The sequence below is a fragment of the Mirounga angustirostris genome, unplaced genomic scaffold (assembly GCF_029215605.1).
Source record: "Mirounga angustirostris isolate CCGP_5_RB_7025 unplaced genomic scaffold, mMirAng1.0.hap1 SCAF_4, whole genome shotgun sequence".
In the NCBI taxonomy this organism is placed as follows: Eukaryota; Metazoa; Chordata; class Mammalia; order Carnivora; family Phocidae; genus Mirounga; species Mirounga angustirostris.
The window spans coordinates 111,942,095-111,954,960 of record NW_026991712.1 but is presented as its reverse complement, the minus strand read 5'-3'; the positions used below and the strand labels follow the sequence as shown (position 1 = coordinate 111,954,960).

General features: G+C 34.4%; 1 protein-coding gene across 5 annotated transcripts in view; it reads right to left on the bottom strand.

Moving 5' to 3' along the window:
- Positions 1-12,866, bottom strand: part of ARHGAP29 (Rho GTPase activating protein 29) — a 62,336-nt gene that overhangs the window by 29,324 nt on the left and 20,146 nt on the right. For all 5 annotated transcript variants that reach the window (XM_064588785.1, XM_064588787.1, XM_064588788.1 and 2 more), the window contains 5 exons: positions 4,735-4,831; positions 4,288-4,360; positions 1,863-1,911; positions 1,247-1,384; positions 296-360 (listed from right to left, as the gene is read on the bottom strand). In XM_064588785.1, coding sequence (XP_064444855.1) covers positions 296-360; positions 1,247-1,384; positions 1,863-1,911; positions 4,288-4,360; positions 4,735-4,831 — 422 coding nt within the window. The remainder of the gene's footprint in view (positions 1-295; positions 361-1,246; positions 1,385-1,862; positions 1,912-4,287; positions 4,361-4,734; positions 4,832-12,866) is intronic.

Sequence of the window (12,866 nt, the reverse complement as noted above, 5' to 3'; positions counted from 1 at the left end):
CATAAAGATGACTATATGAGGAGGTACTGAAGAATATTAATTATAAAACTAGGCAGGCAAGACTAGTGGCTAACAAAACAATCAACATTTGTATAAAATGGTGAATTTCCTAGTTTTTTTCCATAATGGGTCTCCACGTTAAGTTTAAAAGGTCTTTATTTTGCCCAGCCAAAAGTTCGGCATTTCACTTCTTTCCTATATTTAGCATACAAGTTTCTGACTTCACAAGGCACTATCATGAGGTCATCTAGGTAACCTCTTTGTCCAATACCCTAGGAGGTCACTGAACACTTACCTGCATTCCAATGTTACTTCTAGTTGCCTCTGCCAACTTGACAATGTTTCTAGTGGACTCCAATTCTGAAAAGGTCAAAAAAAACATCAGAAGGTAAATTAACTTCTTTTCCCCCTCCATATTCTAAAATTATTTGTGATTCCCAAATTAAAGAGTGAGCACACATACTAGTCTGCATCGTATTTTACTGTGATTCTTATCCAGAGTGCTCATCGAAACCAACTAGGAAACTTTCAAAATATACATGCTTGGCCTCACTTCTCTTGGAGATGGGACCTAGGCCTGTATATTGCCCTTTTATAAGGTTATTCAGGTGATTCTGATGGGCAGTCCCTATTTAAAGCAAATAATTTTGTAGAAAGAGCACAGGATTTGGGTAAATCCTATATTCTTCCAGTTAGTGCTATATAATCCTATGCAAATCTGCTATCCGACCTTAGGCAAGTCTTGCTTGCCTGAGCTGTAAAATGGGAATAATTCTTTTCTTGCTTTCTTCCCAGGGTTTTGGTAAGGATTAAATGAGGTACAGGATATGAAAGTATTTTGTCAATACAAGTATTTTGTAAAACACTGGGAAAATACTAGCTATTAAGATGTTACCATGGCTGGTGCTCATACACCTATTGTTGCTTTTATTTCTTTTAACCATATTATCTGATTGCATTTCTTTTTGCCCAATGCAGTATGACTTCCTTAAAGGCAAAGACAGTGTACTATTTGTCTTTGTGTCCCCAGATCAAGTGGTTGGCCCACAGTAATGTTCAATAAGTACATTTATTGTAAGAAGAGTCTTTCCTATTCCAAGAAGAGAAAATGGACAATGATTTTATTCACTACAATGAAGCAGCTACTAATTTGGAATCATATTAATCATCGTCTGTAGAAAATGAATTGCAAACAATTTAGTTCTTACACTCCAAAGTTAATCAGATGCCCCAAAGGGCAACTCACCCAAGTTAAGCTTCTTTTCAACCCATGAAACTATGTTCTTGGTATATTTTGACCATGTTTTAGCATAAGACAAAGCCAATTCTACAGAATCAGTGTTCTTCAATAGCACGCTGTCTAGTTCTATAGGAGAAAAATTTCCTGAAAATAAAAATATCAAGTATATATTAAATATCAGCACATAACTCTAAACAAAGAAGCATTCAAATCCTAAGATGTTCTTCAATGAAAACTGTTTAAAAAAAATACAAGTGACAAATTTAGAATTAAAGGTCACAGTTTAAACTTAAAATGGTTTCAAATTATATTTTTTATCTTAATACGTATTTCTATTATTCATCAAGTTATAAACCCTATCTAATTCTTGATCAGTCTCTATATTATCTATTTATGCTAGCAGGTTTTTTTTCTTAAGTTTTTATGCAAAATTTTACACATCATTTTGTGTTAAAAATGAATACTTAGGTTACTGAGCAAGAAGAGATTAAGTAATTCAAAACATGTATTGAAAGTAACTGCAGGGGGTTGGGGAGTGATTAAAAAAAAAAGAAGAAGAAAGAAAGGAAGGAGGGAACTGCAAAAAATTTGACTAAGATTGTAAGTACCTCAAAAGCATTACCTTTTTCGTTGGATGAGTCCACTGATTCCACGGAAACATTTTCAAAAGACTTACAACATGGAAGAAAACAAATTTAAGATTAGAGCAGAAGATAACAGATCTTTGCTTCAGAAATTTTTCACTCTAATTTGTTATTGGGACATAATTCCTGTTAAAGAATTTCAAGTATTTAGAACTCAAAGGGCCTAAGAAATCTGTTTAAATGCTACTACATCTTACAAGAATTACATACCTTTTTACAACTGCAGTTCTCAAAATCCAAGAATAAACAACCTCATTGTTTACTAACAGCATTAGTTAACATTAATAAATCCATTCAAAACTTTAAATGATTCTGCAGATTTCAGAAATATTAGTAGGAAGTTATAGAAACAATCTAAATAGATTATCACTTAAACTGAAGACAAAGACCTGTTTCTTCCAGCCATCTTTTACCGTTTTATCAATGACAAAAGCATTTCTCTGAAAGTCTAGTGGACAACTTAGTGCAGAACTTTCTATGATGATGGAAATGTTCTGTATCTGCGCTGTCCAGTAAGGTAGATACTAGTTACATGTGGCTATCTGAGCATATGAAAAGTGGCTAATGTAAATGTAATGTAATGTATATTTTCTATTTTATTTATTTTAATTAATTTAAGTTTAAAGAGCTACATGTGTCAAGTGGCTACCTTACTGGACAGTGCAGGAGAACATATCTACCAAAACTGTGAGATCTTAAACAAATGTGATCTATTTGGTTGGGCAATACAGACTATGCAGGGATTCAATGCAAAAGGGATCAAAGAGACCTGGGTTTGAAGTCCAGCTCTCACTTAGTAGCTGTATGACACTGGGCTATATACATTTAGGCTTAACTTTGGTTTGCCCTTCTGTAAGATGGGGATAAGAACACTACTTTCATAAGGCTCCTTTAAGGCTTAAGATGATATAGGCTTAGCATAGGGCATGGTACATAATAAACACTATTAAATAAATGGCAATTATTACTTAAAGTATTTTTCAAAACTCTTCACCAAAGTAGTTTTATTAGTAGCATTATATCATCATGGACTTTTAAAGCTCAATCTCTAGGGTTAATTAAAAACTGCAAGAAGGAAAATAAGGTGCAAAAGAAAAAAAGGAAAAAGTATTTTCCTATTAAGAATTAGTGTAATATATGCACACAATAGAGCCAACAGGAACAGGAAATATGATTCACGCCTAAAATTTTAATTCTTCAGAGCCTTGTCACAGATATAATATTATTATATCTTCTAAGTTAGTAGTATGTTTGAAAAGATAAAATTGAAGAAAAATTATAAACAATAGCAAAATATTTAAGGATCTTAAAATTCTTCATTACTGATATGGTTTATACACTATCCTTGATTCATCAACGGATGACTTCAGAAATAGTCAATTGTTTTCTCATTATTATAGTACATATAACAAATGCTTCAATTAGTCATTCATATTTTGTATCATTTTAAGAAAGACCTGCAATTTTTATATTACTTTGATATAACACAAATACTTGGCACATTTCCAAATATTTGTTGACCTCCTTCTGGATTTGAACATCCTTAAAAAGAAATTATTAACGTATGTCTCTACTGCAGTTTTTAAAAATAGCTTGCATTTAGTGAAAAAATTTTAGTCAAATAAAAATATTACTACTATAAGTCTTTAAAGCAATATTCTACAAACATTCTTCATGTTCTATTATTTCAGGGCAATTTTTCTTTAAATTGGGAATCGGGGGGCACCTGGGTGGCTCAGTAGGTTAAACGACTGCCTTTGGCTCAGGTCATGACCCTGGGGTCCTGGGATCCAGCCCCTCATCAGGCTCCCTGCTCCGCAGGGAGTCTGTTTCTGCTTCTCCCTCTGCCCCTCCCCGGCTCATGCGCTCTCTCTTGCTCTCTCTCTCAAATAATTAAATAAAATCTTTTAAAAAAAATAAACTGGGAATCAGAACTGCAATCCTCTAACATACTGCTCTTAGGGAGAATGAGGACCTACAGCCTATTTATAAGTGATTCATGGTAATAAACTATAGGATGTGTGAAAAGATTAACACCCTCTTTACTTCTTGTGTTATTTTTCTAAGTTTCCACCAGTCTTTAAGAACTGTGACAATGTCAGGAGAGAAAAATGGTTAAGAATTACTTACTAAAATTTTGGAACATATGACACAGATTCATTACATAGGACACCATAAAACTATCAGACATATTCCTTTAAAATGATAGATCCACTTAGAAAGTATAATTAAATTTTTGCTCCAGAAACTGACCATAAATTATCATATTTAAAATGAAGTGATCTGTTTTTCTTGCTCAACTCGAAAACTATCAAAGACTAATGCTGAGATTAAGATCAGGAAATTATTGAAATATTAAGTTAAAAATATTAAAGTCTCTGCTTTCACACAAACTTGGCCTACCTTACTTTCCCGAGAAACAGGCAGTCGCAATAATGAATCATTGCCTACATCTCCCATAAGGAAGTTTGTCAGGCTATCCAGAGAAGTTAAAAAAAAAAAAAGAAATAGAAATAAAAAGACAAGTCATTGCATTGCTCTGTCACAGGCTTCACATTCAACATGTCATCTAGAATAAATTTTTTTAAGTAAGAACCTTAGAAATAAACTCCTAGGAATCTATTCACATAAACCACATAGTCACTTGCAAATGGATGCTGCTTCTGAACAGCTACACAGACACTGCTGAATATAGTAACAAAACAATAATGAAATAATGAATGTATTATTTTCCAGTGTTGTGATATTTTGTATTGGTTAATACTTTACTTTCCATGTATCTACTAAATGATATGACATATTCTGAGACTCCCAGGCCCCAATTTCTTTAAATGACAGTCCTCTACTTACATATTCCCAAAGGTAAAGGCCAAGGTCTCAATGGAAGAAAACACTTCTCTGAAGAGATCGTTTTTGTTTTCTTCATTAACTTCTGTGAAGTTCACAGCTACAGGGAAAGGTTGGTTACAATAAATGAGGAAGAAAATATTTTAAACTACATTTATATGAAGTCATTTAACCTCTTAAAAGTTCACCATTACTTCTAGAAGCATTAAAAGATTAGGAAACTGAAAAGTCTAATACACAAAATGAATATGATGTTCAAGTTCTTTAAAGAAATCATACAAAAGAATCAGCTTGCATACAAGTGGCTGGCATTCCAAACCTACTACTCCATGCATTACATAATTTGACACATCTAAAAAGTGACACAATGTGAAATCAATCCGTCTCAGAGTCACAGAGTCCATGTTACATCAGACCTCTCATTAAAAGCACTCTGTGCTATTTTCTCTTGCTTACTGCTTTATGGCATTTGTAAAAATAGCTAAATGCACTGCGGCCCACTTTAGTCAAATGAAATATATTTTTCACTAGGAATTACCAATAATTGAAGTCAAATATACATGTGACATAACACAGATCCTATATACAAAGCATATCACATAAACACCCAATGCTTTAGAAAATTTAAATTCCTATTTATTTATAGCCTTATTTCTTACAGGCTCTTAGGCTCTGAGGTCCATGTTAATTGATATATATTGCTGTCTCTTGTTTGCCATAGGGATATTCTAACATTCTGCATTTTGCTAAAGCAAATTGTGAAATATAACTGAAAAAGTTTTCTTAATCTAACTTCTTCTCTATGCACTTTTGTTAAAAGCCCAGATACAATTTACCAAGACAAAATCTGAAGGTGGAATTGGCAATTTTTTTAAAAGTAACTGCTTCTACTCAGGGTGAGTTTAAGGAGCAATTGGCTCCCTGTATCCCATCCTCCCTAGGATCCTTGCCAATAAAGGGAAGGTAGACAGAGCAAGTGAAGAGGAAGCCATCCTTTGCTTTAAAACAAGCTGTTTTGAAGTTTAGCTGCACAGCAGAATTACCTAGGGAGTTTTAAAAACAACAATCTGGGTCCTACCACCAGAAATTCAGATTTCACAAGTCTGGTGGAGCATAGGTATTTGTTCAAAAGCTCTCTCAGGTGATTCTAGTGTACAACTAGGGTAGAAAATGCTTGCAGGAAAGCAAGAATTCCTAAGCCAGGATGAAGGAAGCCTCAAGCCTCTAAACCTCATGAAATTACAATCAAGCTTTTACATGGATAAGCCTTTGTAGACATGAAGGGCTAAGGGCCACATCTTTCATCAGATTCTTCTAAATATCGCTGATACAAGCAAAAAGAAAAACTTTAAGAACCACCATAAATAATTTTAAAGCTATTTTTGGACTTCTGCTCTAGCCAAGATGGAAAAACAGGTTTACACTTCTGCCTGAAACAATCAAAAGAAACTCGTACAAAATACATGAAATAAAAATTTTCAAGACATTGGCTATAAGGCAACAAAAGACAAGAATCTTGACAGACAAGAAACGAACATGGTAAGCTCTACAATGGCCCTAGGCTTAGTGCCTAACATCACACAGAGTAGACTTCCCAGTTAAAGAAACTACTATGGATAAAAGTCATTTTGTAATAATGAAGGAGTCAATTTATCAAGAGGACATAACAATTCTATACATTTATGCACCTAATAAACAACTTCAAAATGCATGAAGCAAAATCACAATGAGAAATAGACAAATTTACAGTTATAGCCAGAGATTTCAATAGCCTTCTGTCAATAATTGACAGAACATGTATATGGAAAATCAGTAAGAATATGGAAGACTTCAACAATACTATCAGACTCCCCTACCAGATGGACATTTGTAGAACACTCCATCCAGTAACAGCAGAATGTATGTCTTTTCAAGTACACCCTGAATATTTGCCAAGATAGATCATATTATAAAACAAGTCAAGGGGCGCCTGGGTGGCTCAGTTGGTTAAGCGACTGCCTTCGGCTCAGGTCATGATCCTGGAGTCCCGGGATCGAGTCCCACATCGGGCTCCCTGCTCTGCAGGGAGTCTGCTCCTCCCTCTGACCCTCCCCCCTCTCATGTGCTCTCTGTCTCTCTCTTTCTCTCTGTCTCAAATAAATAAATAAAAACTTAAAAAAAAAAAATAAAAAAAAAATAATAAAACAAGTCAAAATGGGTTTAAAAGGATTCAAACCAGGCAAAGGATGTTCTGTGACTAGATGGAATTAAATTAGAAATAATGGAAAGATCTTTGGAAAATCCCCAGGTACCAGGAAACTAAAATAACACACTTCTTAATAACCCATGGGTCAAAGAAGAGAAAGGGAAATTAGAAAGTGTTTTGAACACAATGAAAATGAAAACACCACATATCAAAATTGTTGAAAGGGGTCTGCAGGAAGGCGCCGAAAGGAAGGAGTACCAAGGGGCATCCATCATCTGGATTGGGACAGTTTCACAAGGTTTTTTATGTCAAAATTGATCAAACTGTATCCTTTAAATATATGTACTTCATTGAATATCAATTATACCTCAAGAAAGCTGCTTTAAAAATCTCACTGGAACGTAAACTTTAAATAGTAATTTATAATGTCGATATACAATAACTTATAACCAGCAAAAATGTATAGCCTACTTATATTTCCTAACCTTAACCTAGTTAGACTTTAAAGAAAAAAGACACCTTATAACACTACTGCAAATTCTGTAATTATTCTTTCTCTTTCTTACCTATTTCTTTCGTAGCCCTAAACATGACTGGGAGATTTAAAAAGTAGTAATTGTGAATCGCAAAAAGACAATTATTTGAACCATCTTCCTTCTTTATCTTCATCCTTACTTGAATGAGGTTACAGCCATCAAATGACAATTACTATAACTGCCCTTGCCTCCAATTCAAAACAGTCCTATATTCCTAATATCTTTTTTCTTTTTTGCTTCTGCTCAGTGTTTCAAAGAAAAGTCTTTGGCTCCTTTCCAGTAATAAATCTTTCCACTCTTTCCTGCATTCTCCAAATCCTATGCCACCTCCCTCCGTAGCTTTATTATCTCCCACTCAATTGACATTATTTTTTCTTATGCTACTAACATACTCAAATCTTCCCTCTGTGAAAAAACTTTCATTTTACCGTATTTCCTCTTAAAGCTACCATCCAACTTTTTTTTTTTTTTTTTTTTTTTTTACTGCCAAACCTCTATAAATGGGTCATGACAAAATTCACCAGGATTTGGCTTTTCATCTAGTCTAATGGTTATCAGAGGTTGAAAAACTTTGTGTAAAGGGCTAGATAGCAAGTATTTTAGACTTTTCAGGACATATGGTATGTTGCAACTATTCCTAAAGAAGCCATACATAAATGAATGAGATACAGTGATACATTAATGAATAAGAGTGGCTGTGCTCCTGTAAAACTTTATTTACAAAAATAGGCAGCAGGCCAGATTTGGCCCACCAGAAACAGTTTGCTCAGCCTGGTTAAGAGGATGGGTTCCGAAGCCAGTGTGCCTAGGTTAAATTCTTTTTTTTTTTTTTTTTAAGATTTTATTTATTTATTTGGGAGAGAGAGAATGAGAGCACGAGTGAGAGAAAGCATGAGAAGGGGAGCAGAGGCAGAGGGAGAAGCAGACTCCCCACTGAGCAGGGAGCCCGATGCGGGACTCGATCCCAGGAACTCAGGATCATGACCTGACCTGAAGGCAGATGCTTAAACGACTGAGCCACCCAGGCGCCCTGCCTAGGTTAAATCTTAAACTCTGTCTCCTACTAGGGACTTAACACAACTGCTCTGTGCCTCAGTCTCCTCACTTATAAAGTGGGGACAACAATATGTATTTTGAGAACTGCTATGAAAATGGAATGAACTTAGAACAGAGCCTGTTACAAAGAAAATATTCAATAAATATTATTTTCACTCAAAACCACTTAACAACACTGCCAACAAAAACCTATTAGCCAAACTTGGATGCATTTTTTCTTCTGAGTTTTCATCCTACTTGTCCATTCTACAACTCTCAACAGCTTTACCACTTAATACATATGCAACCTTGGACAAATCTCTCTATGTCCCAGCTTCCTTATATGCAAAGTGGGAATTGACAGAATAACAGTATTGACCTGAAAAATCTGCTATGAGGATTAATGGGATAATCCATGCAGAGTTTAACAGTGTCTGGCATAGAGTAAGTACATCCTCAATAATGTCTGCTATTATTACTGCAAATATTAACCACTTTCTTCCACCTTGAAATATTTTGCACTCTTAGAAGCAACATGTTATAGTAACTAGATAACGTGGGGCTTCAGAGTTTCGGACCTAAGTTCGAATCTAACCTCTGCCACTTCCTGTGTTATTCTGAATACATCACCTCACTGCAATTTCTTCATCTGTAAAATGGCGTATCACTGAAAGAAATGACTGAGAAAACAAATGTAAAGCACCTAGGGTACAGTGCTTGGTAGTTAGTAACATGAGTGCTCTCATGTTCTGTGTATCTATCTATTGACAATTTTACTTTATATAGTCATACCCACCCAGCCTGCAGTTCTCTTTGGCAAAATATAGTCATCCCCACCCAGCCTGCAGTTCTCTTTGGCTTTCCTCTCTACACATTATCCCCACAGAACTGTATCCACTTTTATACCTTTGAAGGAAATGAATCCTTAAAACTACCTGTCTAGTTCTCACCTCTGAGCTCCAGATCCACATTTCCAATGGTATGTTTGATATATTCTTTCTCCTACTTCCCAGGCTTTACCTAAACACCAGCATTACAACCTCAACATGTCCTACCTGAACCCTATCCTCACTTCTATTCTGCCCTGCAAGCCTACTCTTTTCTATATATTCCTTAGCTCATTATCTTTGCTTTCAAAATACCTCTAAAACATTTCTTCTTCCTTTCCTTGAGAGGTGTTTGGAGGTTCTAGCAGGGGAGCGCAGCTGCTCGTATACCCTTGACCGAAGAACGGTCCTCCTCTATCGGGGAAGGTCGTCCTCTTCAACCAAGCGCGCAGCTTCGGGAGGGACACACATGGAGCAGCAAGGGAGGAAGGGGACACCCGCCTAGCCAGCCAGATCAGCTGAATCAACCCTGGTGATCAATGGGGTGACAGATGTCGCAGCCAGATCGCCCTCACATCCTTCTTCTTCCTTTCCATTCCCACTGCCATTTAGTTCAAAAGGCCATATTTTACCTGTAGTCTGGATTATTTAACAACCTGCTAATTGGTGTAGCTGTCCCCACTCTCTTCTCTCTATTAGCCATTCTTCAAAATGGCATCAAAATTTTGCTCACGGTTTAAATAATTGTCTCCCTTGGGCTCCCTATTAATTCACAACAATAAGCACTGAGACACATTTAGTATCTCTTTAAGAAATCACATGAATAGCTTTCATACATAGCATCTATTAGTGACTTTCAAACTTTGACCACACCCTTCAGTAAGAAATACATATTATATCATGACCAAGTATACCATACACATATAATAGCTATTAGTTATATAACACCTATGAAGTTTCAAAACATCTTTAAGTCTTATACAATGAGAGTTGCATTCTGATTTTTCTTTTCTATTCTCTTTCATATTTTAAAAACGCTGGTCACAATCCACTAACTTATGTCATAAATCAGAGCCCACAGTTTGCAAACCACTGAATTAAAAGATATAATGTAGGCAAATTTTCATCATATGCATGGGGAAAAAATGTTTAGGGGAAAAACCAAAATGCAGTAAGGCTTACAAATTGAAAATTTTAAGTTGCTTCTGAGAAACACAAAAGACAATTTGAAGAAATGAAATGCATACTATACTCTCAGAAATGCTAAATATGTAACTTCTCCCTAATTTATAAATTTAATTATAAGTTTATAAATTTATAAATTTTACTCATCATCCTCAAAATATCAACAGATATTTTTTGGAATTTAGATAAGCCAATTCAAAAGTCCTGATGAGAAAATAAAATCCTGAACAAAAAGAGTAACAGAAAGAGGAGTTACCCCTACCAGCTACTAAAACATACTATACAACTACAATAAAGATAGTGTGGTATTGGCACATGACTAAACAAATCAATGGGACATAAAATAAGGTCCAAAAATAGATATAAACATATATGACAGTTTAATGTATTTATGATAAAAACGGCATCTCAGATCAATGGGGAAAAGATGAATTATTTGAAAAATAAGCTAGACATGTAGACATTCTGGAATGTATCAAGGACTTAAATTTAATAAATGACATCATGAAAACATTAAATGAAAACACAGTGGAGAATGCTATTATAATCTCAGAGCAGGGAAGTCCTTCCTAATACCTGAAACCCAAGAACCATAAAAAAGACTGACAGATTTAAATGCAAAAATAAAATACCATAAGCAAATCAAAAGATAAAGAAAATGTGCAACTTATATCAAAGATTAAGGGTAAATTTCACTTACACAGAGTTTCTACAAATCAGTACTAGAAAAAAAAGGCCAACCACCAAAAAAAAAAAAACATGAGTAAAGGGTCAACTCACATAAAAGGATGTACAAATGGCTCTAAAACATATGAAAACATACTCAACTGCACTCAAAATGAGGGAAATGCAAGTCAATCTATACTGAGATGCCAATTTTTACTATCAGACTGGGTGACAAAGCTTGGTAACCAGCTCTGTTGGCAAAGGTGCAGTAAATCAGCCTTTTCAGCACTGCTATCAGAATGGCAGAACCACTGCAGAGGTTATTTAGCAATATAAAAAAAATAAATACAAATGAACATGGTTATTCATCAAAGCATTATTTGTAATAGAAAAAAAAATGGAAATAATCCAAATATCCATTAGTGAATTGGTAAAATAAATTATAGCACATGAGCATAACAGATTACCATGCAGCTTTGAAAAAAAAAAAACAAATCACAACAAAAGAATTAGGGAATTCTTTATGTATAGAACATAATTCAGAACAATGAGCAAGGAGCAGAATGCTACCATTTGTGTAAAAAAGAGAGCAAAAAAAAAGAACATATTGTATTGTTTATATATGCATAATATGTCTCTAGAAAGATACACAAAAATCCAGCAATAGTTGCTGCTTATCTAGGTAAAGGAAAGGGTAGCTAAGCATCTGAGGTAAGAAAGACACTTCACTGCTAAATATTCTTTTATGCCATTTGCATTATGAACCATTTCAATGTATTGCCTATTAAAAAATTAAGTTTTCAAAACAGAAAGAAGACACAAAGCTTCTACAATTTTAGATGCATAATTAAAGCTTGTGTTTCTTTTTTGTCAATTTTTCAATACAGGGCAAAATACAGATCATGAAAAACTTAAATAAATGGTCGTATTAATTTAAATTACAAATAAGATTGACTAAAATAATTGTAAATAGTGAAAACACAAACACGTACATAATAAATTACTGAGTGCTGAAGATGTCTTTTATCTACTTCAAAAATAAGCTGTATCTCTCTTACCATATTGCAAATATTTTGTCAGACTTAACTTCCTGCTTGGAAACAGGAGACACAGGAAATACAAATCACTACTAGAATGAATGGGGAAGAGCTTTTTAAAAAAAGTTTTTAATTTAATTTAAAGCTTTAAAATTACCTTTAAAAGGTAAATTCCATACTTAAAAAAAAAAGAGGAGTCAAAAGATTCCAATTTTATTCCAATGCATTTATTATGCATAGGAAGTGGACAGACTTTATGCATCCACACCTACAGGAGCACAAACAAAATTATACCTCCCTGATTCTAAAGTGTTTTTTTTAATGTCTTGGTATATTTGCCAAATGCATCGACAGTTAAGATGTCCAGAGCAAGTCATGTCATCTTTGTTTTTGAAATGTAATCAGGGGCTTAAGACAAAATGATCTCCACATTCCAGAAGCTTTCTGATCCTAACGATAGCTTTTTTCTTTGAGCTTCCCCCATTTAAAATAGAAATAAAAATGCACTTTAATAGGTTTTTGAAAATATTAAAATAGATAGCATATGCAAAACATCTAGATTGCCATAGAATAGATACTCAAAAATGGTTTCTACCTCCCCCTTGCCTTTCCAGGATTTGAAAATTATCATTAAAAGGAAAAATTAAATTAAGTTCTAATTTAA